The sequence below is a fragment of the Scophthalmus maximus genome, chromosome 18 (assembly GCF_022379125.1).
Source record: "Scophthalmus maximus strain ysfricsl-2021 chromosome 18, ASM2237912v1, whole genome shotgun sequence".
NCBI lineage: Eukaryota > Metazoa > Chordata > Actinopteri > Pleuronectiformes > Scophthalmidae > Scophthalmus > Scophthalmus maximus.
Genome location: NC_061532.1, coordinates 19,299,183 through 19,324,681, shown reverse-complemented (window position 1 = coordinate 19,324,681; position 25,499 = coordinate 19,299,183). Strand labels below are relative to the sequence as shown.

The 25,499-nt window shown below is 45.5% G+C and overlaps 1 protein-coding gene across 6 annotated transcripts; it reads left to right on the top strand.

Moving 5' to 3' along the window:
* Positions 1–21: 21 nt before the first annotated feature.
* cfap61 (cilia and flagella associated protein 61) lies at positions 22–25,389 on the top strand. 6 transcript variants are annotated; one of them, XM_035617391.2, is made up of 25 exons: positions 22–156; positions 645–800; positions 1,761–1,911; positions 2,101–2,177; positions 2,327–2,394; positions 2,479–2,599; positions 2,823–2,955; positions 3,965–4,120; positions 4,584–4,681; positions 5,539–5,578; positions 5,758–5,894; positions 6,263–6,383; positions 7,259–7,336; positions 7,991–8,200; positions 9,229–9,357; positions 10,697–10,824; positions 14,034–14,126; positions 14,823–14,991; positions 15,207–15,384; positions 16,891–17,192; positions 17,915–18,242; positions 19,898–19,983; positions 20,914–21,128; positions 22,548–22,638; positions 22,952–23,228. In XM_035617391.2, exons 2-25 carry the CDS (start codon positions 652–654, stop codon positions 23,084–23,086), a joined length of 3,393 nt encoding a protein of 1,130 aa, XP_035473284.1. In that variant the 5' UTR covers positions 22–156; positions 645–651; the 3' UTR covers positions 23,087–23,228. The 6 variants fall into 6 exon arrangements, 4 of the variants coding, with proteins under 4 accessions (XP_035473284.1, XP_035473285.2, XP_035473282.2 ...); XM_035617389.2 differs by lacking the exon at positions 22–156 and adding an exon at positions 25,372–25,389 and having other exon boundaries at positions 539–800; positions 22,952–23,118; XR_004786334.2 differs by lacking the exons at positions 22–156; positions 22,548–22,638; positions 22,952–23,228 and adding exons at positions 19,146–19,316; positions 19,424–19,659 and having other exon boundaries at positions 538–800; positions 20,914–20,969.
* The last annotated feature ends 110 nt before the right edge of the window (positions 25,390–25,499 follow it).

Below are 25,499 nucleotides of genomic sequence, written 5' to 3'. Positions count from 1 at the left end.
AGCCATTACGGTACCCAGAAGGCTTTGCGCGCTACCAGGCAGGAAGCTGCTGTGGTGCAGCGTTCTGTTACTATGGTAACAGAGTTTGCGTCGGCTAGCAACGCCGAACGAACGTAGCATTTTAAGCTAGTTCTTGTAGTTATAAACACAAAGAAGGTGAGTTACACTGTTTTTAAAAATCGTTTAACCACTTCTCCTTCTTCCTGGTTGTTGTTTGTATCGTTGCTGACATCGTGTACCTTAATTACCGGTCCCGGGAACCTGTGCGACAGTCAAACCTGCCCCCCCTCCCCGCGCTGTTTTGACGTTAAGGCATTACGGTAACAGCCGTAAGAAGTGATTTCACAATACAAGAATCGTCACTCAGACAGTTTCACGATTTTCTGATGTGGACTTTCAGAATTAAAACCATATAAAATGTCATTTATGTGCCATCGTCGTCATTAAATTCGTTTTCCGGTGCTCTGATTGGTCGGTGTGATCCGCCTTTCATCTCTCTGATCTCAGGTGAAGCCGTTCAGCATCAGTTGCCATGGTGATTTACACACCAGCGTCGCGGGGACGGATAACACCGAGTTGAAACCCTGAAGTTGCCTCGATAGCCGCAAATGATAATAATAATCCGTGGCCTCGTCGTCCTGCAGGTCCGAGATGAGCACCGTGACTCCACCGGACGGCGGTCGGGAGGAGGAGACTGTGACCGTGAGGAGGAGCGAGTCGGCGGACGCGCAGGGCATCGACAGCCTCATCAGCCCCGAGGCCGCGGAGCTCTTCGGGAGTGTCAATGTGCTGCAGCTTCTGTGAGGAAAACACACTCATTTCAATGTCTTTCATTTTGTGAAGTTTACGTTTAATAAAAGGCTTTAAACACTGGAAAACACCGGGGCTATAAGTAGAGTCCGACCGATATGAGCCTTTCACAGACGTAAACAATGCAGAAAAATGTGCATTTATGTGAAATACATTATGTTCATGTTCTTAATTTCAAGTTCTATATATTAGTTTGTATTCTCTTTTTATTTCTAGTTATTTATGATAAAGTTTATACTAAAATGTCAAGTATCAATCGTGTACTCCCTAATATCGATATCTGCATCGCCACCCCCCATAAAATCCGTATCAGTCGGGCTCTAGTTATATAAGATAATGTAAATAATTAAAAGTATTGTTCACCTAGGTATTTACAGAATTCAAACATGTTTGTCATTTTAACTGAACATGATGGGTTATTGTTTTCTCATACATACTAAGTTATTCATACTCTAGCAAATAGTTTCATTCATTGTAATGGTTTGTTTTCATTATGTACAAAGCTACTCTCCATCCATACTCTATGTTAGCGTATTGTCAATATTTTCGTGTATAATTTATTTATGTAATTCTGAACCAACCCTGGTTTGATGCCATGATTGTGTTTCCTTGTACTCTTTCTATTCACTCTTTGCAATTAACGTAAAGTTGAATCCGTATCTGATTTAATTGCTTAGGCTTTATTAATCTGGTTATGATAGCAAACAAAAAACATAAGGATGGTAGTTTAAATTCATGTCTTTGAGCTGATTAAACCAAAACTAAGACTGACAAGTAGCAACATTTTTGAAATGTCAAACCCACGGGGCGAATTATTTTGGTAGATCTGAGTTTGAGAATCACTGTAATTGGTGGTGACGATGATAAAGTAATGATGACGTGATTCTCAAAGAGTTCAGAGGTCCGGTAAAGACTCTTTCTCCTGCCTCTCATTTCGGGAACCCCTCCAGAGAGAAAGCCAACCTGGCCGTGACCGTGGCCAACGAAGAGGACGACATCGTGGCCCACGCTTCCTTCCTCGATCACCCCGTCGGAGAGTTGGTGGATCAGGCTGACTGGGAACTTTTCCTGCACCAAAACTTCAGCACTGAATCCTGCACGGTGTGTATCATCGATGAATTCAAACAGAAAGTGCAAAGATCTGCTGATGCCGAGCTGTTTTCAGGATATCAATCTGTTTGTTGTTGACCTTTTAGCCGCGTGCCTGCTCACACATTTAAAGTTTCTCAGATCAGACGATATGAAAGTGAACTCACCTCATGAAACTGTCTATTTTCGTCGCGTCTGCAGCCTCTGAACACACTCTTCCTCCACCTTTTCGTGGCACAGCCGACTTTCGCGACGGCAAGTGTGAAGGCGATAATGAGGTATGAAAGGATGAGGTCATAGGGTTTGAGTAGAATTTGTCAGAAGGAATTCGTCAAGGTTTTGCAGTGTTTTGTATCTGTAATCTTTTCTTTCCAAATGTCTGTCCCACAAATGTCCGATCAACTTGTTGCTCTGCATCTTTTCACAGGGCTGTCTTTAACGCCATCCCAGAGCTCGAACACATCTGCCTGGTCGGCCCAAACGTCCAACCTTTAGGTGAAAAGCTGCCTCAAACTCATTACCTACTAAGTTCACCTTCCGCTCCACGACACTCGTGACCTTGTGACCTTCTGTGTCCAGAGCCGGCGCTGAACGACACGTTTGAGCCGCTGCAGCGCCTCACTGACCCGGGGCCGCAGTGCTTAGCGTTGATCTGCCACCGGCGGCAGCACTTTCCCAGACTTCACATCCGCCCGGCCAGGTGACTCCTCCCTACAATAGCAGAGCATCTGGCGAGAAACACACAAACCTAGTGGTCATACAGAACAGAGAAGCTAAAGAGGTTGTGAACATCTGCTGTTTCAATCACTCGACTCCTTTCACCTTCACAGAGAATCATTTGATTTGTTGCAGTACACACACATTGATCGTTGGCACTTTAAGGTGTCGGCTACTTGTGTGCTAAATGTGTCCGTACATTACAGGGTGGAGGATCATGACGACATCATGCGCATGTTTAAAGAGCAGACGAGCCTGTTGTCGGTCTTCGATCAGCCGTACCTGCTGACGGAACTCATCGAAGCTCAGCATGAAGACAATCCCACCGCTGTTTGTGAGGTTTGTGAGGATCTTTTATACACACTGATCTCCATTTTTGTGTGTGTTCAGTTAGTGTGTGATTGCAGCTCAGTGGTTTTGAAAAGTAGTTGAATAATCCTGCTGACAAACAAACAAACCTCGGTGCAGGGAATTATAAAGTTCATCACGTTCGCGTTGTGCCGTCGTCGTGTGAATCACGCGTCCCAGTCGTGTCCAACATCGACTCTTCCAGCCTAAGATTTCCTGTGACGCAGATCTGTGATGACACTTTGACTGACTGTCAGAAACTCTGCCGGGGTCTGTTTCCCCCCCGGGACGCGGGAGATGACAGATCCCCCCCCCCCCCTCCCCCTGGCAGGCGGGATGACATGTGTTCATGGCGGCAGCATATGGCAGATACGAGCTGACTCTTGGCCAAGACGTGCTCTCACTGAACATATTGTGTCCAGACATCTGAGGCATTTTGGTTAAATATGTTCTGAGGCAGCTCCAGGAGTCGTCCTGTTCACTCGACTCGGTTCTGTGACGCGTCATTTTCAAATGCAACACTTATTTTCTCTTCTTCTGAAAGTTTTCATGTTTTTCCAGAGAAAAAACACGCTATCAGTCACACGATGAAACTTTCTCAGGATTTATCAAAAGTCATCTTCGGCCACTTGCTGCTCTGACATTGAAACTCTCTTGAATCACATGATCTGTCTCAGCAGACAGAGTTCGATAAAATTGTCATGACAAATTCTGAATTTAGGAAAAAGCAAATGTTTAAAACAGAAAATGGAAAAAATTAAACTTGATGCACAGGCAGAAAGTTTGCAGAGAAGGAAAAGCTAAAATAGACAAAATAAACACTGAAAATTGCTTTATAGAAGAAATCAGTTCAAGAATATACCTTGAATTCAAAGGTAGAAAAAATTTAATCACTTTTAAAGCAAGATAATTCATCTCATAATCTTTTTTCATTTTAGATTTTAAATCCTGGCGAGCACAGAACATTACACGGTGTATCATGAGTGTGTTTCCTCCACAGATTGGCGGAGTCACTGTCGGCTTCATCTGCGTCACCACTGACGTGGACATGCAGAAGCTGCGCGGCGGCTTCGAGCTCGGCGACTTCGACGCTCTGCACGAACCGCAGCAAAGCGACGACGAAGACGAACCGAGATGGACCCAAACGTCAGAAAAGGTCACGGAGTGTTAGATAGATGAAGACACATGTATTTATTACAGGAGCTCAATATATTGAGGAGATTTCTGGTTCCTTACACAGATCAACAAGTGGTCAGTGCATGGCTAGGTCATGTCTTTACATCGACTTTGCATGTGATCTACTTGCGCGAATAATTTGCGTCGCGTCCGGTGTGAACGCACCATAAATTTCCCCGACAATTATCAACGCACATACGACTCTTAGAGAGGAAATGTATTCTACAGGCATTCAGGCGGAGTTTTTGTCTTTGCTCTTTTTACTCTAGATAATTAAAAATGATATGAAACATGCTCCATCATCCAGCTGTTGAATCCCGTCGTGTTGGCGTTGAGGTGATTTAAGAAGCGATTCCTCAACAGTGCAGAACTCATAAAACAATCAAACGAACTTCAGACTCCATCTTCTCCTTCTTCTATCTCTTCTGTCGGTCTCGTCTCAGCAGGAGGAGACTCGGTCGACCGGAGCCGGAAGGTTTTCAGAGGAACTCGACGCTTTCAGCATTCAGCTTTTTGTTATGGACAAGAAATATGAAATGAGGTGATGATTCTAAAATTACTAGAACTCAAGAAATCCAAATGTTTCCCCTCGTCATTGTCGATTAATCCCAGGAAAAGACGTAAACTAACAATGAAACAATGAATATTCTGCCTGCGAACAAGTGTAATGTAAGTTTATCACACACACACACACACACACACAGTTTGTGTACACTTCTCTTTCTGATTCCTTTGTTTTTTAATAGAAATATTATAAAACATTATCAACCACCACTTTTTGGTTGTTGTACATGATTCATATTTAATATAATTATATTTTTCATGACTGATAAATACGGAAATAAGATATAATGGTTTCCCGGGATTTTTTCTTTTTCTTTTCTTTCTTTATGTAATTTTCTTTATAAATCAGAGGATTCATAACACATTTCAAATAAAATAATTTTCTTAAACTTTTTTTTTTTTTTTAAACAGTGTAAGGCATGAAAAACTTAATACTGCTTTTTTAGGAGAGAATTAATATTCTATAATTCACAGATACTTAAAGTCAGATACAAATCCATTTTAATGGTCGTACATATTTCAAAAGTTTTGCTCCTGGCGGTTGCTCCTGCAGCTCTGGTGGCAGTCGTCCAGCGTCGCGTCAGTCATGTGACTGCGAGTTGGCTCCAGCTGAGCTTCCTCTCGCCGCCGCCTCCCAGCTGCTCCTGAATATGGAGTCGATCCGCTTCCCGCCGAGAGTGAGCACGTTATTAATGAGAGCTGCACTTAAAGCGACAGCGAGTCGAAAGGCGGGAAGTTGGCGGAACCCTCGTCCAGTTGTTCCACCACGGTGATCGCCAACTGGCACAGACATGTTTTCACTTAACTTCTCCTCTTCTTCTTCTCCTCTTCCAGATCCGTGGACTTTATTCCATATCTGTTCAAACTTTTCCCTGTGAGTATCGTTTTGCCTTTTGAGTTTAAGACACCGACTGATGTTCTGTACCAGACAATACTTTTTTATTTAATGAGTTTTTGAAATGCATCCATGTCCCTGGAATGATTAGAGGTAATTATGTCACTGTAAAACGCTGGATTCCTTGACCTTGAAGTGTTTCTCCTCGTGTCCGTCAGGACCTGGACCTCTGCGTCATCACTGCTCCGACTCTTTCCCCGGAGTTCCCATTGCTGCAGAGCTTCATCCGGTTGGAGCCGCGAGCCGCCGGCTCTCTGCTTCGTGAGCTCTACGTTTTCCACCGCGTTGGTCTCAGGTGGGTCGCCGTGGCTGTCGTGTTTCCACGTGCAGCATCATCGGTGACCCGGGGTCTCGTTCCCTCAGGCCTCTGTATTTCACATGGAACCTTTCTCAGCTGTCGTTCCTCACTCGTCCACCAAGTGCCCTCGGATTTCCCCTGACCCTCCCCGCCCACTCACACACACACACACACACACACACACACACACACACACACACACACACACACACACACACACACGCTCACACCTGTTCCTGGTTTTCCCAATCATGCAGCCAGTATTTAATCCTTCCTGTTCCACCTGACTTTACCCACTGGTCACATCTCTTCAGGCCTCAGTTGGTGTCAGTGTGCGTTCATCAGACTGTGGTTGTTCCTCACAGGCCGGTGGAGGTGAGGGCGGCAGTGGCTGCCGACCGGCCGGCCGTCTCTGACCTGGTGAAGGACCTGGCGCTGAGCGAGTCGCTGCTGCACGACCTGGACTGTTACTACGCGAGTGACACGGTCGGTCAACACACGCGCACACACACACACACACACCGTACACACAGTGCCAGTTGTCAATCACACTGTAGCAACACCCCCAATACATCTATTATATGGTCAATTTGACTCTAAATGGACCATAATGTACAAAATGAACATCATGTGCTGAAGAAGACTTGACACTAGAAATTGAACCATAAACTCCTCAGGACAATGTTTTATAGACGTTATGAATCAAGTGAAAAGTAGAGTCACGTTCTCATAGTGTCGCCCTCTGCTGGTCATTACATAGAACACAGGCTTCAGGCAACTTGTGTGTACGAGATTATTACAATGGCTTCAGGTGTCGGTTAATTAACTAAATGTGATTTTTACGTAGAGAAGATTCAGTTGGTGAAGTAATTTTTTCTTTATGGAGTCGGCAGTGAGCCACTGGAGCTTATTCATCTGAATATATTTTTAAAAAACACGGTCTGTGTCTAAAACAAGGAATATAATTCCAAACTGTTAATGGAGAAAGTATCGGGGTTGTACCTCTAATTAGTCTCCCCTTTAACTTCCAAATGAAACGATGATTGTTTTGGAGCGAGCTGCGAGCGGAGTGGGAGCCGGTCGGTGTGTAATGATGATGATGATGATTGTGTTGGAACAATGATGGAATATCGCTCCGGTTGCCAAAGGAACAGATTGGTGAGAATTCAGCTGAGCGGCTCGTCCTCCTCCTCTCTGACTGACGCCCCAGCTGTCGCCGCCGCTGCTACCACCGCTCCAACTCTGATAATTACTCCTCAAATGAGATACGCAGCCACTTCATGTGTATTCATGGCACAGTCAACTCGACACACACACACACACACACATTAATATGTCTGTGTCTTGTTGTGTGTGTTCAGGACGCCGTGCGGCTGCAGGCCTTCGTGGCTGAGGTGGACGCTCAGGTCGTCGGGACGCTGATCATCAGAGACGAGCAGGTTGGCACGTTTTCAGTGTCAACGTCTTTAAAAAATACAAAACATTATCTTGCTTTTTTCTTTTCTTATTAAATAAATGATTGTAAATCACACAAGATTATTGATTAAATATTATCAAGATATTAATATGGAAGCCACTCTGTCTCACCACACATTGAAATTTAAACGGGCACTGAACTTCTGAATTTTTCAGTTTATCACAGTCATGTCAACTTAAAAAGTTACTTCAGTAAAAATAAAAAAGAAGAAACAAACAAACAATAAAAAAGAACAGAGCCTGTGAGAAACCTTTACAAAATTGAAAATAAGCTAATTTTGAGTAGCTGCCTTACACTTAAATGGTTACAAACTCATTTTTAATAATTGATTTTCACTTGTGTTTTTCAATGTAAAATAAATAAATATATATATTAAACAATAATGAAAATAATCATTCAATGCATCATTAATCTTCTTGCTCCAGGTCTTTGTTGAGTCAATGTCACACTTAAACTGTGTATTAGTCCAAACACACATTTCTGTCTGATTCATCCTGACATCAGTGTTTTACAAAGTATTTGTTCAGTTTTCAGAAAATTTAAATAGGAAAATATAAAGTACAAATATTCCCCCCGTCAGCGTTAATCCCCGTGACCTTGTCTCTGTGTCCCTCAGGACATGGAGTACGTCCGCGCCCACTACAACATCGAGAACTTCATCTACTTCAGCCACCACGGCGCCGAGGAGCACGCTCGGATCCGCCACTTCGTCCTCAGACGCTGCGTCCAGCACTTCACCAGACACTTGTTCAAGGAGGTTCTGCGTCTGGCCCACAGGTCCTGCCTGTACCACCGGGTCCACCCGGCCCACCACCGCCAGCAAGAGGTGGGTGCGCTGGGGGGAACCCTCGGGGGCCCCTTCATCACCAGGCCCCTTCCAGCCATGAGGGCACGTCTGCTCAGTAATGATCCACGCTGCAAAAAATATGCGCTCATCCAAACTCAAATCTAAGGGAAGTTCTAAAACACTTCACGTAACGTGAAAAGGCTTTAAAGTCGCTAAATGTTGCCAAAGCAGCGATCAATAATCATCACATCTCTCTCAGATATGATTCGTCATAAACACCTAAACCCCAAATCCTACAATTATGGACGCAAAATTTTGATGATGCCTGGCTTGGAAAAGGGTGAACGTCTCTGTCGTGTCTGAGCTCGGCCTCCCTCTTTAGAAAATACATAAATATGATGGGCGTGTCATTTTCATATGAATATTCATAGTCTCAGAGGACGGTCACCAGCCCCTTTTCAGAGGGTTTTTATTAAACTCTTTTGGGGGGTAAACAATGTTAGACAAAATATTAGGCATAGCTGATTCTTTTTATGTACGTGACTGGAGGGGGTCTTTGAGTGGCTAAACCATGTGAAATGAGGCGGATGAATTCATTGGGTTGATTTAAACCTTTAAAGATGTCTCCTTCTCATTTTGTCACTGATTAATCATGTCACAATTGTTGAAGCTTTGCAGCGGTGTCACTTTTTGCAGTGTCTGTGCTCCCGGGGCGGGGGGGGGGGGGGTCAGGGCCGCAGGTGTCCCGCCGGCGCTGCCAGCTCCACCTCTCCACTCCGTAATAAGACATTTCCTCCACTTCCTGCGCTAATTAACCTTCCACAAACACGCGCCAGGAGGAGAGATGATGATTTGCAAATAGAATAATGGCAGCGGACGAGCAGAGGATCAGCTCGGGGCCGCGGACGGAGCTCCGGTGTGACGATCATCTGGTGTCTGTGGTGCAAACCTTGCATCATCTAACCCTTCTCACCACAGCTCATTATCACTTGATGCTGTTTGACCTCCGGGGGGGGGGGGGGGGGTTGTTACTGACACCGTGCCCTCTCTTCATTCTGCACTCACAGGATTCCTGCGTCCATCATCTGGATTTCCTCCTCAACTGTGCGGTTCCCGTGCGCCCGCGACGCCAGATCATCTTCCCGCTGGAGGAGCTCGGCGTCAACGCCCCGTCCAGGCAGATCACCGAGCACCAGGTGAGGACAGTGATGGGACGGGGAGCAGCTGAGAGAGGGGGGGAGCGCAGCAGGGCGGAAATGTGGCCACTAGGCGGAGCTGTTTTCAAAAGAAAAGGAAAGGGAATCTGGTTGACCTGAAGGTGACGAGGACGGAACGTCACGTTTGTCCACAGACATTTATACATTTCAATTTCGTGTCAAGCTACAAAATGGATCATTGCAAATAAGAATAATGTCTGAATTTATTTGAAATATGTCACACAAGCTCAAAACATACGGAGACAAATCAGTGCCCCGTGTTTTTGTTAATTCGAAGAAAATGTTTCAGACTGAAAGTTCAAAGTTTTGATCTTGAACTTTGTAAAATAAAACAAGTGTCTTCATAAATTAAAATGAGTGTAGGAAGAGACACTTTTAAGAAAAAAGAACAAAACTAAAAAAGACGTTTTGTCTTTTTTAGCAGCGTTAACATCAGTGAGATTTATATTGTAACATTTTCACAGTGTCTTACTTCAGTTTGTCTGTTCCTCAGCACATTCACAACTTTCTCTTCTCCTTGAATAAAACAAAGCAACCGGTGTATAATGATCCGGCTCTCTTGTTCAGAGTCGTGTGTTCTGGCCTCAGTGAGTTTGTGATTAATTTTAACGTCCTCTACTTCAAATATTTACCATATATAAATACACGGCAGCGCTCTGTGCACACACACACACACTCGTTTATTTCACTCCATCAGACCGCAGACTCCGCCCCCTTCGTCCTTGGTAACGCGGCGGCCGTGATTTCTCCAGGCTGCCATGTAGATAAGGGCCTTCGCCCGAGCTTTGTCTCTGGGGAAGATTAATCTGATTTACAGCACCTGTTTCCCTCTCGGTCAACACGGGCCGCGGTCAGACTGAGGCGTGCGCTGCAGCGTGATGCACCTGCTGTTGTTCATCCGAGGACTTCACCTGGTTCATTCCTGCAGCCATTTATTTACTATACAGTCAAATGTGTCCTGCAGTGACGAACACAAAAGTTTTCACTGTGTTGTAAATGTCAAAATACAAGAGCCCGAACCATATGGATCTGTGGGGGCCGATACGGATGTTTCAGTTTGGCTCCGGACCAACGGGCCAAAATTGATTGCGACCAAACAGAACCATGACCCGGTTCGTTAGCGTGAAACAGAAAACACAAAAGTTTTGCTCGGCACAGATTTTAAAAAGCTCCTTCATCCCATTACAATTCAAATGGAAATTCTATTAGCCACTTTATTATTTAAGGCTTCAGTGTGTGTTAATAATAATAATAACAACAGTTAGCCTACGTGTATTTTAGGTGGATTTCATTTTCATTTTCTCTCTCTCTCTCTCAGGCACCGTTCGCCCTCTGCCTCATCAGCAGGAAGTTGACCCTGGAGCCCAAGGTCACCGTCAACGCCCGGGTCGTGGTGGTGGGGGCGTCGGACACGGGCTTGTCTTTCCTGGAGGTGCTCTGCTTGTGGTGAGTTGGACCCGGGTGTCATTGCTTCTCCCAGACGAGCTGTAGATCGTTCACTGGTCGACGAAGAGGCGAACTGACGCGTTGGTTCTGTTCCTCTCGTGGGACAGAGGTGACATAATGTCAGGCACCGAACAGAAATCAAAACTTCTACTGCAGCAGAACTGGTACAGGCAGAGGAAACACCGGCAGGTTACAGGAAGAAGACGGTCAGATGTGGACAGATGAAAAGTCTTCACACCATCATCAGTGACTCTGATGCGTCGGTATAGAAACACACAAAAGCTCCACTTTCATTATCTTTATACTTTTTTTATTTTTTTTATTCCATTCCGGAAACCCAATCTCTGCAAATGTCACTTGACTCCAGGTCGGCCCGTCTTACACCCCCCGTCCTCGCCTGGTGAGATTAACTGCTCCGGCAAATAATCATGAGAAGACGACGAGCGGCGGCCGCTGCCAGGCAACCGGGGCCGTTGTTGTCTTGTGCGAGCGAGATGAGACTCTCACTGGCGCTGGCAGGGCCCCGGGGGCCGAGGGGGCCGGGGCACACAGCTGTCTGGGGCCTGGCATTCAGGAGGGCCAGCGCTGGACCCCTTTAATTAGCCACTCCGCTGCCCCTCCCTCCCCGTCAGGGATCTGCTGCAGCGATCTGTGTTCGCTGTCGCTAACGACTTGACTAATGAGACAGTTAGTGTCCGCTGAACTAACGGCGAGGCGGCGACACGTTGAGAGGGTGAATGATGGGTCAGTTTCTCCCCTTATCGGCTCTGCCCAAACGTCCAACCCCCTCCTCCCCCTCCTCCCGGCAGCACCAGCTTCACACCCCCGCAACCCCATTACCGACGGGGACGGGGTCAGACAGATAAAGAGCTCTGCGGCCGCCCGGCCCTCGGCTCGCCGCGGTCAGGGCTGCAGGGTCACCGCGGCCGCCTGCCACCGGCTGATAACCGAGAGGAAATCCAGAGCCGCTGATTCACTCGCATCCAGACGCCAATAATTGTCCTTAATGCCTCAGTAAATCTGCCCTCAGGCAAAGATCAACAAGGAGAGTTTGACTGTGCTGATTATTATTATTACTGTTCACACGTTCACGTCGAAACCTCACAAAGCTGAAGAGTGACAAGTGACCATTATTTTATTTAATGTTTGATGATTTCACTGCTCTACAAGTGAAAAAATAAAACTTTAAAGGACGAAAATCGCCAGTTATTCCACCAACAGAAAATTATCCATCATCAATTATCAGTTACTTATCCCAAAAATATGGAAGTCGAATATCTTTGTTTTTTCAAACCATTGAATGAATAAAACATTGAATTTAAAGGCATCGGCTATGGCTTTTCATAAACTTCAATGATATATCGATCGATAAAAGAATCGCTAATGGAAAACAGCAAATGCAACATTGTCATATTCGAAAAATACACCTTTCATGAAAGAAGTGCTTATCCTGATGTATGTAATTCTATATTCATCACACTATACATTTTCTCTATATTTATGTGAAACCATTTCCTGCTCAAATAGTCAGATGTAAAAATATCTATCCAGTGGAATAAAAATACCGGAGAAATCAGTAAACCTGATAACTCGTGACACCAACAGTCCACAGCGTCCCGTCGTACGTGTCTCCGGCCCGTTCGCCAGCGTGTCTGGTGTCTGTGGTCGTAGATGTGCAGCCGCCGGGCGTTAATTTACCAGGAAGTGGAGATAAGGGCGGCGCAGCAGGTGATCAGAGGCGACGGTGCGATAAGGTCGGACACACTGAGGAGCAGGAGCTGCTCTTATCAGCCGTGTAATGTCGGCAGGCCGAACACAAAGGAGGTCGTTTACATCACAACAGATGGTGTTTTTACTGCGGACAGTAAAAACACACACAGACACACACACACACACACACACACACACACACACACACAGCAGGAAAAGGCAGGTCAGTCCACAGGCTGGACAAGTTCCTCCTCAGGAGATTTAAAACACGGCCTGAGATTTAACTGATTTCACAGAAAATAAGTAAAAAAAGAAATCTCACAATGTTAAAGAAAGAGATAAGAATTTCCTGGATCCGCCCCCTTTGTCCAGGTCTGCGTGAAATGTAATGGATTCTTTCTTGGTCCATGTTCCATCCATCTACCAAGTTTACTGGAAATCTGTTCTGGAGCTTTTGTGTCATCCTGCCGACCAACCAACCAAACCAACCAAACAAAACCAACCAACCAACCAAACAAAACCAACCAACCAAACCAACCAAACAAAACCAACCAACCAACCAAACAAAACCAACCAACCAAACCAACCAAACAAAACCAACCAACCAACCAAACAAAACCAACCAACCAAACCAACCAAACAAAACCAACCAACCAACCAAACAAAACCAACCAACCAAACCAACCAAACAAAACCAACCAAACCAACCAAACAAAACCAACCAACCAAACCAATCAAACAAAACCAACCAAACCAACCAAACAAAACCAACCAACCAAACCAACCAAACAAAACCAACCAACCAAACCAACCAAACAAAACCAACCAACCAAACCAACCAAACAAAACCAACCAAACCAACCAAACAAAACCAACCAAACCAACCAAACAAAACCAACCAAACCAACCAAACAAAACCAACCAACCAAACCAACCAAACAAAACCAACCAAACCAACCAAACAAAACCAACCAACCAACCAAACAAAACCAACCAAACAAAACCAACTAACCAAATAAATCTCCTCGTGGATGTTATCATATTGAAACCACCCATAGTTTTTAAAAAAGCATCATTGTCTGATCGGGGGTTTTACAGTTCGTGCGTTGTGTAAAAGTCGCCTCTCAAATACTTAAATGTTGTTGTTGTGGTGGTAACTTGTGTTTTTAATGAGCCGAGGAAACTTGGTACGATGATGTTACTCGTTTCCTGTCATGACAGACAGAACAGAACAGTCTCTGACAAACTCACATCTCTTCATTACAACTCCCCGTCCTCTACACCTACAAAGGTTTTACCGTCCACTGGTCATTTTTTGAGCCAAACGTGTTTGCAGATGTTATTTTTTTTGTTTTATTTATTCTTCGTCTTCCTCTAGACATGTTTGACGAGTCGTTACAGGTTTGTTCTGCGGCGAGGCCGAATCTGAACTCGTCCTTCCTCTGAGCACATTCCTCTCCTCTGTGAAAAGCCTCTTCATGCTGTTTGTTCTCCCGCAGCCCTCACCTGAGGTTCAACAACCTGACCCTCGTCTCCACGCACGGTTTCCCCGGCGACTACGACCACGAGGACGGCGCTTTTCTGTCCACAAGGTGAGTCAGTGGGACAATGGCAGACGTGAAGAAACGGAGAGGGAAAAAATCATGTTTCGGCATCTCGGCAGGAGGATGTTGTAAAATAAAAACTAAACGTTAAACGTGTGTGGGATTAAAGTAAAGTTTGCTACTTTTTCAATAATATAGAAGATTCCCAGAACAAAACATCACACGTGGATTTTACTGTATTTACTGAGTAAAGAAAATATGAGGCAAGAAACAGCATAAATGTGTAGAAATATATTTTTCTTTAAACCCCGTGTGTAATTTTTGAAATTTTTCTGGCAACATCTGGTGGTAAAGTTGCAAACTGCAACCATGAGCGACCGACAGGGGACACTTTATGGCGGCGCACCGCTGATTCCGTTTCCGTTTTCCGTCAGCGTCTGAAAATTCAATGTGAACGTGACGTATTCTGGACGTTTAGTTCAACAACCGTATTCAACACGTCGTAGAAACATGGAGACTCACACGGAGGTCGCTCCACCTCATGGAACTATATTTAACTCATATATGAACACATAGTAATGGACAATATATTAAATTTCCTCTAATTATCACACAATTTGGCTTTAAATCATAGTTGGACTTGGAATAGAACAGGAATTTTCCGCCGTGCTTCATTTCTTTGAGGCTCAAGTTTCTCAAATCCGCCCTCAGTCTCACTGCGTTGTTCCCTCCTGTCTCCCGCAGTCACGCGTACAGCGGCCGAGACCTGGCCCGGCTGCCACTGCGCGCCTGCGTCAGCGTGGTGACGGGCAAGATGGTGGGCATCAACAGGAAGTCCAAGCACGTGCTGGCGTCGGGTGGTGCCAAGGTGCCCTACGACCACCTGGTCCTGTGCACGGGCCTGCAGTACCGGGTGAGCAGCAGGTTGCTGTATATAGGTTCTTTTAAAATGGGTTCCACTCCGTAAGAACCCGTGAAAACGAGAGGGTGAATCTGCCTCTAAAATATCTCGGCTAGAGGAGCGGCCATCTTGCACTTTTGTCGTCAGTGTCCCCATGAATCAGTTTTAACTTAATGTGTGTGTCAGGCACTTTGAATGACTTTGTCGTCGTCCTGAGGCTTGTGCAGGCTCCCTGTCCCAGGAGTGTGGATGTGACCCGGCCGGTCTCCAACAGCGAGCTGCAGAGTCGGGCGGCTCGCCGCGGACACGCGGGGCCCGTTCTCTCCAACCTCCTGACCCTCAACGACCTGGACGACTGTGCGGCTGCTCGCCGCTGGCTCGGCGCCAACTTTGTGAAGCGGGAGGGTGAGTACGTCCTCCACACACACACACACACACTCTCAGAAGCTCACATTAATCTGCAGCAGTGTGTCATCACTCAGCCAGTCAGCGCTTGAAGTGCCTCGGTGTAATTAGCAGCTAATTAGCCGCAGAGACAAATCTTCTTTCATCTCTGCCAATCGGCGGCTCGGCCCCGTCTTCCCTCCAGTCGCCGTTATCGTATCGCTCCTCTTCTCTGGGTGAAAACTACACGGCGTCATTACGCAGAATTAATCTGCTCTCTGAAGGAATCGAGCTTTTCATACATACTAATTAGTCAATCCCAGTCATAAAAGGGAAAAGCGTCGTTAACGAATGCAAATTGCGAGCGGCGGACTCGGGCAGATACCGGAGTTTTATTTCCATATTCTAATAACATCAGGAGGAAACACAAGTGTATGTCAATTTTGCCGTATTAGACTAAAACGGTTCGGTCTCAACACAAAGAGATTTTTTTTTTAATAGACAACAAATCCCATGTTCTTCCGACTCTCCCGGTCCAATAGTCTCCACTGAAGATGTGGATTCTTGAAAATGGCTCAGAAATATTTTCCTTCTTCTCAAGTTCTAATATGTTGGCTCAAACACCTGCTGCCTGTAGTTTTTTAAACAAACACACAGAAGAAGAGCTGCAACAGTTAATCGATTAGTAATCCACTACTAAAAGAATCACAACTATTTTGATAATCCATTAATCGGTTCAAGTAGTTCAAAAAAAAATCAAAATTCTGAAATTCAGCTTCTTAAATATGAATATTTTCTGGTGTCTTTGCTCCTCTTTGACAATAAAATGAATGTCTTTGGTGTTTGGACAAAACAGAACATCATGGGTTAGGGATAGTGGGTTATGAGTATTGGAAAACACAATTTGATCATGAAAATAATCTTTAGTTGCAAATGCGAGAGATTAATCCACATTCGGTGCTCTGGTGGGTTTTTGGAGGTGTGTGTGTGTGTGTGTGTGTGTGTGTGTGTGTGTGTGTGTGTGTGTGTGTGTGTGTGTGTGTGTGTGTGTGTGTGTGTGTGTGTGTGTGTGTGTGTGTGTGTGTGTGTGTGTGTGTGTGTGTGTGTGTGTGTGTGTGTGTGTGTGTGTGTGTGTGTGTGTGTGTGTGTGTGTGTGTGTGTGTGTGTGTGTGTGTGTGTGTGTGTGTGTGTGTGTGTGTGAGAGAGAAAGGGGATTTTAAAAACGGTAACACACAGTTAGCAGGAGACGACAACACTGTAGCCACAGTCTGTATCCTGTGAACGGAGCTCTGTGCTCCGGAGGCCTGCACGTTTCAGCACCACGGACAGAGTCAGTGAACAGCAGCTGCTGTCCGAGCGACTCTACCTCCCGAGCCGTGGGCGCCCGACAGCGGCTCATTCAGATAACACTTTTTGTTAAGATCTTCGTTGCTCTTCAGGAGCTCCGTGGTTATGTATAAAAAAGGCGGAGATACATTGAAACACCATGAATTCATCACACTAACTGTTTCTCTCTTCGGCGTCCAGACAACGCCGTCGTGTACGGAAACAACATCGACGTCTACGCCACCGTGGAGGCTTTGCTCGGCCTCGGCGTCCGTGGGTCTCGTATCCACGTGGTCCTGCCGCCGCCCGAGCCCGGAGCAGCCTCCTCCTCCTGCTTCAGCGACCCCGTGGTGGAGGAGGCCGTGGCGTCGGCCACGGAGAGGGCCGACGTCCAGGTCCACCGCAACTGCCTACTGGTCTCCATGAAAACCGGCAAACAGCCCGAAGCTCTCAGGTCGGCGTCGTTCACCACCGACGCGAAGCCTCTTCATCTGCAGTGCGCCGTAAGTTTCACTGCTCGGCCGGTCGGTCACATGTTCTCCAGACAAAACTGCATCAAGCAGCCAAAGGGCGACTTGTAGAAAAGCTCCACAGGCTGAATGTGATGTTGGTTATGTGTTAATGTCCCTGCTTTGTTTAGCACGAAATGATTTGGTTTGTTTCCCGTTGACATTGTTTCAGACGCAGGATTGTCTGCTTGTGTTTGTTCATGCTGCTCTGAAACCGAAGCTCGTTCGATGAGACTGTTGTTCCCATATTCTCCACATAGGAACCACAGGTTGCACAATATTCCAAATATGTTTCTTTTGAGGAAGGAAAGTGTGTTGAACACATTTGTCAGGCCTCAAGAGCGTTCGTAGTGTCTAGTGGTGAGAAACATTTAACGGAAACATAAGAAAACTCCACAGGCTGTTTGACATTTCTAATAAGTTACAAATGTTTCATCTTCAAAGTTTTATCCTGCTCAAAGAGCAAATTATATTTTTTTCAAGGTGATATGCTTCTTCTCAGTGATCCAGTTCACAAAACAGGCTCAACTCAGTGTTCACTCAGTGGGAGTGAGAGCTCCAGAACAAGCGAGTAAGTGGACATTGAGTTGAGGACGTCAGCTGCTGTTTCCAGCGTCAAGACGCTGCCGTCGGCCTCAAACTCTCGATAGAATCAGCATCGTCCTCGTCGTCATTTTCAATGGAACCAATTATATCATGTCATCTTCCTCTCCCAGGTGTTCATCAACCTCTCCAACAGAGGAGTCGACTACGACGCCTTCAAGAGCGTCAACGGCTCCTTCCTGGTCTTCGACAGCAGACTCGTCATAGACGCCACGTTCCGCACCAGCGACTCGGCCATCTACGGCGCCGGACCCGTCACCAAGTTCTCCCGCTGCTACCACTCGGAGGAGTGGTCGCACGCCAACTTCAACTCCAAGGAGGTGGGCCAGGATCTGGCGGCCACGATGCTGCCGCTCTTCGACCCGACGCGGGAGCTGGCGGACGAGCAACCGCCCGAGGAGGGTCGTCTGGTGCCGCTGTACAGACGGGCCAAGGTCCAAGGTCGGTTTCTACACTCGTGTCTTTGTCCTAAGTGTGTTGTTCAGCCACAGTTCCTACATTTTTTTGTAGAGATAAAGTCAACGATCATCAGCATAGAACTCAGATATTTTCCAAACCCACGAACCGCGTCCACCGCTGCTCCAGAGAAGGACGGCGGTCAAAGGCCCGAATCACAACTTTGTCATTGTGCTTCATTCACAGCAAATGCGAATTTTTGGGCTACATTACTCACCTCCCCTCTCGCGGTTGCGGACGTTAAGTGACGTCGGGAGGATCTCAACACTAACCATCTTTGGCAACATTGCGCCGAGCGAATATATCGCTTGAGTTGAAATATTTAAACTAGTGCGATTAAAGTGAACGACGCGGATTTCTTGTGTTTGCGCGATTAGCATCGGCTGGCGCAACCGACACGGATTTTGTGTCTACTCGCATCTTTGCATGTTCTTTGTATGTAATGTCATGGCATGAAGAATTTGCTTGGCGGACTCGGCGGAGTTTGGCCATCATGGATCATTTGTGCTGATTCGCATTGACATATAACACGAATATTTCCCTCAAGTTCAAATATTTCAACTCAAGTAGGAGAAGATATGGACTTTGGCGGCCGATGCAGATACGGATATTAAGGAGTAAAACATTTCCAATATAGATGTATATGTATATATATATATATATATATATATATATATATGTATATAATCTTTTTTTGAAATGCCAATGATTAATTACTAAGATGTCGTTGTCAAGCCCTCATTACAATGAAATGTAATTGAGTCTTGATATTTTAAAAGTTTAACCATAAACTTTATCCAATTTACTATGAATAAAAAAATTGTAACACAAAAAGAATCATATAAATAGAACTTGGATTACCACCTTGTGTTCTGATGATTCAAACAGACCGAGCGACAACTGTGAGTCACATTACATCGTCTGAATGGGACAAACTAAAGAACCCACTTCACTACTCGAGGAGCTTTCCCGCAGTCTTCAGCAGTCGTGTTGTGAATCACGTTACGAATCATTCCTTCACGTTCCACAGCAGATCTCCTATTTCCAGACAGTTTCAGGGTTTGTAATTTTTTCCTCCATCCTCTCCGGTGTCCTCCCTCCTCCTGGAGCGTGTCCGTGTTGTTGTCTGACAGAAGTTCTTTTTTCATTATGCTTTTGTGAAACAGTTACACAATCTGTCTCCGCCCGCCGCGCGTGTTATTGTGACGGACCCTGGTGCTGCGGTGCATTCAGAGTAACCGAGGCCGCTCCGAGGGTCACAACCGACACAACAGCCACTCGGCTCCGCTCGTCTCACACTGATGAACTTTTCAGTGCTCAGGGGTGAAGCAGAGAGAGGGGACATTTCATCGCACCAGTTCATCGCCTCGGCTCCGTTTTCCTCCGTGGGAGGAAGCGAACGGTGAAATGTATTTTACTGCTGTTCAGTTCTGGTGCCACGTTGATCATTGATCCCCGGGTCGGTCTTTTTTAACTTTCTGATTTTTTTTTGGTCCCCTGTGCTGCTTACGTTTCATTTACGTTTCGGGTTATTCTATTTTTTTATAACCAAAACTTGTGTTTGTAACACTTGATCCGGTGTGTGTGTGTGTGTGTGTGTGTGTGTGTGTGTGTGTGTGTGTGTTTCTTTCCTCCATCAGGTGCGAAGCTTCCTGGAGGATTTCACTACCTGCACGTCACCAAACCGTCTGCAACCGACACGACACCTACGACTCCTGCTGAACACGTATGTTCGGTTTCCTGTTGTATGTGATTTATCTTTTTTTTCCTTTTGGTTAAGGCTGTTAATATGTGACGGAGATATGACATTGTTTTAGAAAAGTCTCACCCAGTGTCCGGACTTAGTTTCCAGGCGCCTGATTCGCTCCCTCAGCTCAGATGTTATCAGCAGTTTCCAACACGTCTTGATTTCATTTGCAGCGGCTGCGAGTGAAATTGAAAAATATTAAAGAGGCAACAGACAACATTTGTGCCCCCTAGTGGTTCCAGGCGGTGTTACTGTTTGGGTCGCTGTCGTAGAGACACCGGTGAGGACGCAGGGGCTTTTTCTCAGAGCTTCTGAGATAGTCGTCAAACACCAGGAAGAAAGGAAGTATGAACGTTCTGGCTCCCAGCGTTAGCTAGCGGCAGAGTTAGCATCACGGCTAACTCAACGCCAGCAGCCTGGCAACTGTCCAAAGCAGAAAACAACCGTGAAAGATTTGCACGAATACTTGTCGGCACAGTTCCTTTGTCGCAAATCAAGTCGTCATTTTTCAAAGGAAAAAACGCCCCCTGGTGGCCGAGAGAAGAACATAGTGAAAGTGGAACTCGTAGGATCAATATAAGTTTGGATAGTGTAGGTTTTTTAAATACCATAGTGACACTTTTAAAGCCCCAGTGTGTAATTTTTATGATTTTCTGGCGGCATCTGGTGTTAAAGTTGCAAACCGCAACCAACTTAGCGACCGACATGGGACACTTTATGGAGGCAGCGTTTTCCGGCAGCGTCTGAAAATTCAACCGTTCAACAACCGTATTCAACACGACGTAGAAACATGGAGACTCACACGGAGGTCGCTCCACCTCATGGAACTATATTTAACTCGCAGTTTAGTCTCATCACCAGGTTCTCTCTCTCTCTCTTTCTCTTTCGCACTCTTTCTCACTCTGTAAGGAGTCACAGGACAGAGAGTTCGTGACCGGACGGCCGGAGACGGGGAACTACTTCTGTCTGCACCTGGACGGCTACGAGCTGGTGGAGACGCTCACCTGCCTCTCCCTGACGCCCCTCCCCGTCTCCAACTACCTGAGCCTGTACGGGAAGCACCAGCAGCTGCTGGGCCAGCTGTCGAGCCGCTACCGGGAGGGCCTGATCCGCGACCTGTACAGGTGAGACCCGAGACCGGTGGGAAGACGGAGGGAGCACGGATCTACGTTAATATTTCAGGAGATACTGAAGAAGCTCAGACACAAATCGGAGTGAGATTTTTGCTTCGTCGTACAGGAAAACACGTTACTGTTATTCAGAGGTGTCCGTCTGAAAAGACGGCAGGTGGTCGGGGTTTTAAAGAAAATCCACCAGGAAGTGTTTTCAGAAAGCTGCAGGTAGTGACCCCCCCTGTCATGTGACCGCTGACTGATGACCTCACACATCAACGTGACACATGAGAAGAGCAGAGAGAGAGAGATGTAGGTCCAGAGTGTCTTTTGTCCTCGTGTGTGTGTGTGTGTGTTTGTCAAACAGCGGGTGACCTGCTTCTGAGGTTTCAACACAACTGACCCCCCAGACACGGACGTCTATTGTCCCCCGTCCCCCTCCGCCTCCTAATCTGTTTATGCAGCTCGCCAATCTGTCTTTGTGGACGAGACAAAGCCGCGGCCTCCCGGCCGCAGAGGGCCAACTCCTCCTCGCCACCACCACCACCACCCGCTCACTCAGCTGACTCGTAAAGTCATTGTGGAGCCTGACGGAGCGTCGTGAGCCGTTAAAATAATCGATTGGCCGTGTGGCGGCTGGGGGTCGTTCAGCCGACACCGTGAGTGTGTGTGTGTGTGTGTGTGTGTGTGTGTGTGTGTGTGTGTGTGTGTGTGTGTGTGTGTGTGTGTGTGATGCTTAGCTGTTATTTAAAGATCCAGATTATCATGACGGATGTTTCCTCTCGTGGCGTCGTGCCGTGCAGATCGTCCCCTCAGACCTTTCACTCAGAGAGTAAAGTAATGTTATTACTTTGTTTGTTATTGATTCAAGATTTCAGAGACATTATCCACAGATCGTTAAAAATGATGCATAGACTCAGAATATTAAAATTGACCTATTGTTACCAGGTTTGGAAAATAAAGCCAGTGCTGAAGTGTGTGAAGTCTGTATTCTGTGTACTGACCAGCAGAGGGCGACTGTGAGAATGTCACTCTACTTCTCACGTGATTCATAACGTCAGTAAAACATTTTCCTGAGGAGTTTATGGTTCAATCTCTAGTTTCAATTCCTCTTCAATACACGATGTTCATTTTGTACATTATGGTCCAAGCACCGGATGTATTGGAGGTGTGGCTACAGCGTGATCGACAGTTGGTACCGTCCAATCGGTGCATGGTAGCAGGTGTAGGTGGACGCTTAAGTTTTATTATTTGCATCAAAACTTTCCAAATAAAAAGTGTCGTTTTGTTTCTCAAGTTTCACAAAAAAACCTGTTGTCCAGTAAAACGGACAAAAACTGATTTTCTTTTGTTGTGGATTGTGTTGATTGTGTTGACATCACAGTCGTGTGTGTGTGTGTGTGTGTGTGTGTGTGTGTGTGTGTCTCGCAGGTTGTTCAGACAGAGCTGGTGTTTGGCCGTTTGTCACGACAGATTCTCCGACTTTGAGCAGGAGATTCAGCAAATCACGTCAAATCAACAGGTTTGTTTTTCTTTGTTCCTATTTTCTTTTCTTTGGGTTTCGTCACTTTCTTTCTTGCTTGTTTGCTTTTTTTCCTTTTCTCTTTCTTTCGCTTTCGTTCTTCCTTTTCTTTTTTGTGGAAATGGAAAATTCTCTGATTTCCTTTTCCTTCTCTTTTTCTTTCTTTCTTTCTTTCTTTCTTTCCATGGTTCTGTGTCTTTCAAAGCTTTAAAAGATTTAAAACATGAGCACATGGAACAAAGATCAGACCAGACGGTCGTTAACGAAGAGACACGGAGCATCAGGAGTCAGATTGTGTCTCGTCTCTCCGCAGGACGACGAGTCGACGCAGCGGACGATGACGACGGACGACGACGAGAGTCGAGCTGCTCTGAGGAACAGCGCCGTGAAATATCTGAGCTACAACAGGAACCTGCTGCCCATGTTCGCCTGCACGGGACGACTGTGACCCGACGGCCTCGCCTGCACTCGTTCACCAAGGTTCTGATCCCGGTTACGTGTGGAACGCACACACACACACACACACGCTCACACACACACACACACACACACAAACACACACACAAACACACGCACACACACAAACACACGCACACACGCACACACACGCACACACACACACACACACACGCACAAACACACACACAAACACACACAAACACACGCACACACACACACACACGCACACACACACACACACACGCACAAACACACACACAAACACACGCACACACAAACACACACACACACGCACACACACACACACAAACACATGCACACACAAACACACACACACGCACAAACACACACACAAACACACGCACACACAAACACACAAACACACGCACACACAAACACACGCACACACAAACACACACACACACGCACACACACACACAAACACGCACACACACACACACACACACGCACACACACACACGCACACGCACACGCACGTAGAATTGAAGCTCTTGAAAAGTCGCCCTCAGTAGTTTTCTTACTGTTTCTCATCAGAACAAAACATATCTCATAAATCTGATTTATAATCAAATTGATCAAAGTTAGTTGGCGTCCATGTTTTTGTGTGTGTGTGTGTGTGTGCACAATACAAACAAAACAACTGCTGGAAAACCTGTAATTAAAGAAAAATTGTTTGTAATTAGTGTCATAACATAAATTATTAATTGGCTGAATTCATTGGTTGAGAGACTGAACTATGCATTTAAAAAAATAGTGGAGGTTCCATATTTTTTTTGCATAGTCTAATACCTCGGTAATACTTGAATAATGTTGTTAACGTTAATGTTTTGACTCATTAAAACATCAAACTAACAGAATTTCTAATTTAACCTCTGATTAAATTTAATTGTCTGACTCGAGTGAACAAACTTTTTTAGTTTTTTTAAATTCCACCAACAACATCATCATCATCTTCTCGTCCATAAATGTGCCAACTGTAACTGAGCGTGACCTCTGACCTTTGTGACTCCACAGCAGCGTGACCAATCACAGCGGCTGGAGATGAAAGTGGATGTGTGAGGAGGGGGAGGGGGAGGAGGGGGGTGTCACTCTACAGCTGTATGCTAATGAGGCTGAACTGAAGTCTGTGCAGAAAATAACCCCACACACACACACACACACACACACACACACCCTGACGATGCAGAAACAGTTTTTAATCTACTGTAATATTTCTATGATCCTTTGTGTTAGAGTTCCTGTGGTATAATCGCTCTATAATAATTGAATCATATAAATTTTCTTATATTCTCTTATTGCAGCTTTGTAGAGAATCCTGACAATTTAAATTAGGTTTTAATACTTTCATTTTTGTTTCACAATAGTTTAGACTATTTAAAAAAAGAAGATATTTAATGATCATTTCTTTAGTCCCTGTGTTATTGCATTATTTATATATTTCTCACAGGAACTCATATTCCTAAAAGACGACATTTGTTGTCCAAGTTTTCAATGGAAAGTCACATCACCTGTTGTAGCTGCAAAATGTGTGATATTCTCCTGCTGGATTTCTTGGATTATCACATATTATGTGACACCTCACTACATATTTTTATGGATGTAAAACAAAACTCAAATGATGCAGACAAATCTCCATCTTGTTTCAAATGTAATTCGAGGAAAAGTTTCCGTGTAGACAATAAAAAAAATGAAAAGACTTAAAACAGGTCGATTTGTATAAACAATTATTAAAATCTCACTTAACAGTTTTTATGGTTTCAAGGACAAATAATAGACAAATGAAGCAGGTGGAGATTTTAACTCAAATCTTAAGATATGTCTGTCACAGACGTTACAGATGAAGAGAAAATAATTTGACAGTTTTGATCAGATATCAGCTCTTTGAGTTTGGACTCCACTGTCATCAACATCCAGTGAAACTATCGGGCTGCAACTAATGATTATGTTCATCATCGATCCATCTATCGATAGACGATCGTGTTTCCCAAAACTCGATAGAAAGATATTCAGTTTACTGTCAGAGGAGCAGAATCCAGAAAATATTCACATTTAAGAAGCGTTGTTATCCTAAAAAACAACATGAACCGATTAATCGATTATCAAATAGTCTTCGATTACTAATCTATTAATCAATGAACTGTTGCAGCTCTAACTGAAACCTGCTGCCCCCCCCCCCCCCCTGACCGGGTCCGACGACGTGCTGGAATCGGGTTTGATGTGTTTTTTTCTTCTTTTCTCTTCATTAACCCGCAGATAATCTCGGTTTGCCCCCGTTTGGAGACAGAAAGAGCGCACTGATTACGCACAGCACGCGCCCAAGGTATCTGGGGGCCAGATTGCTTCTGCCCCCCCCCCCCCCACACACACACACTTCTACTGCC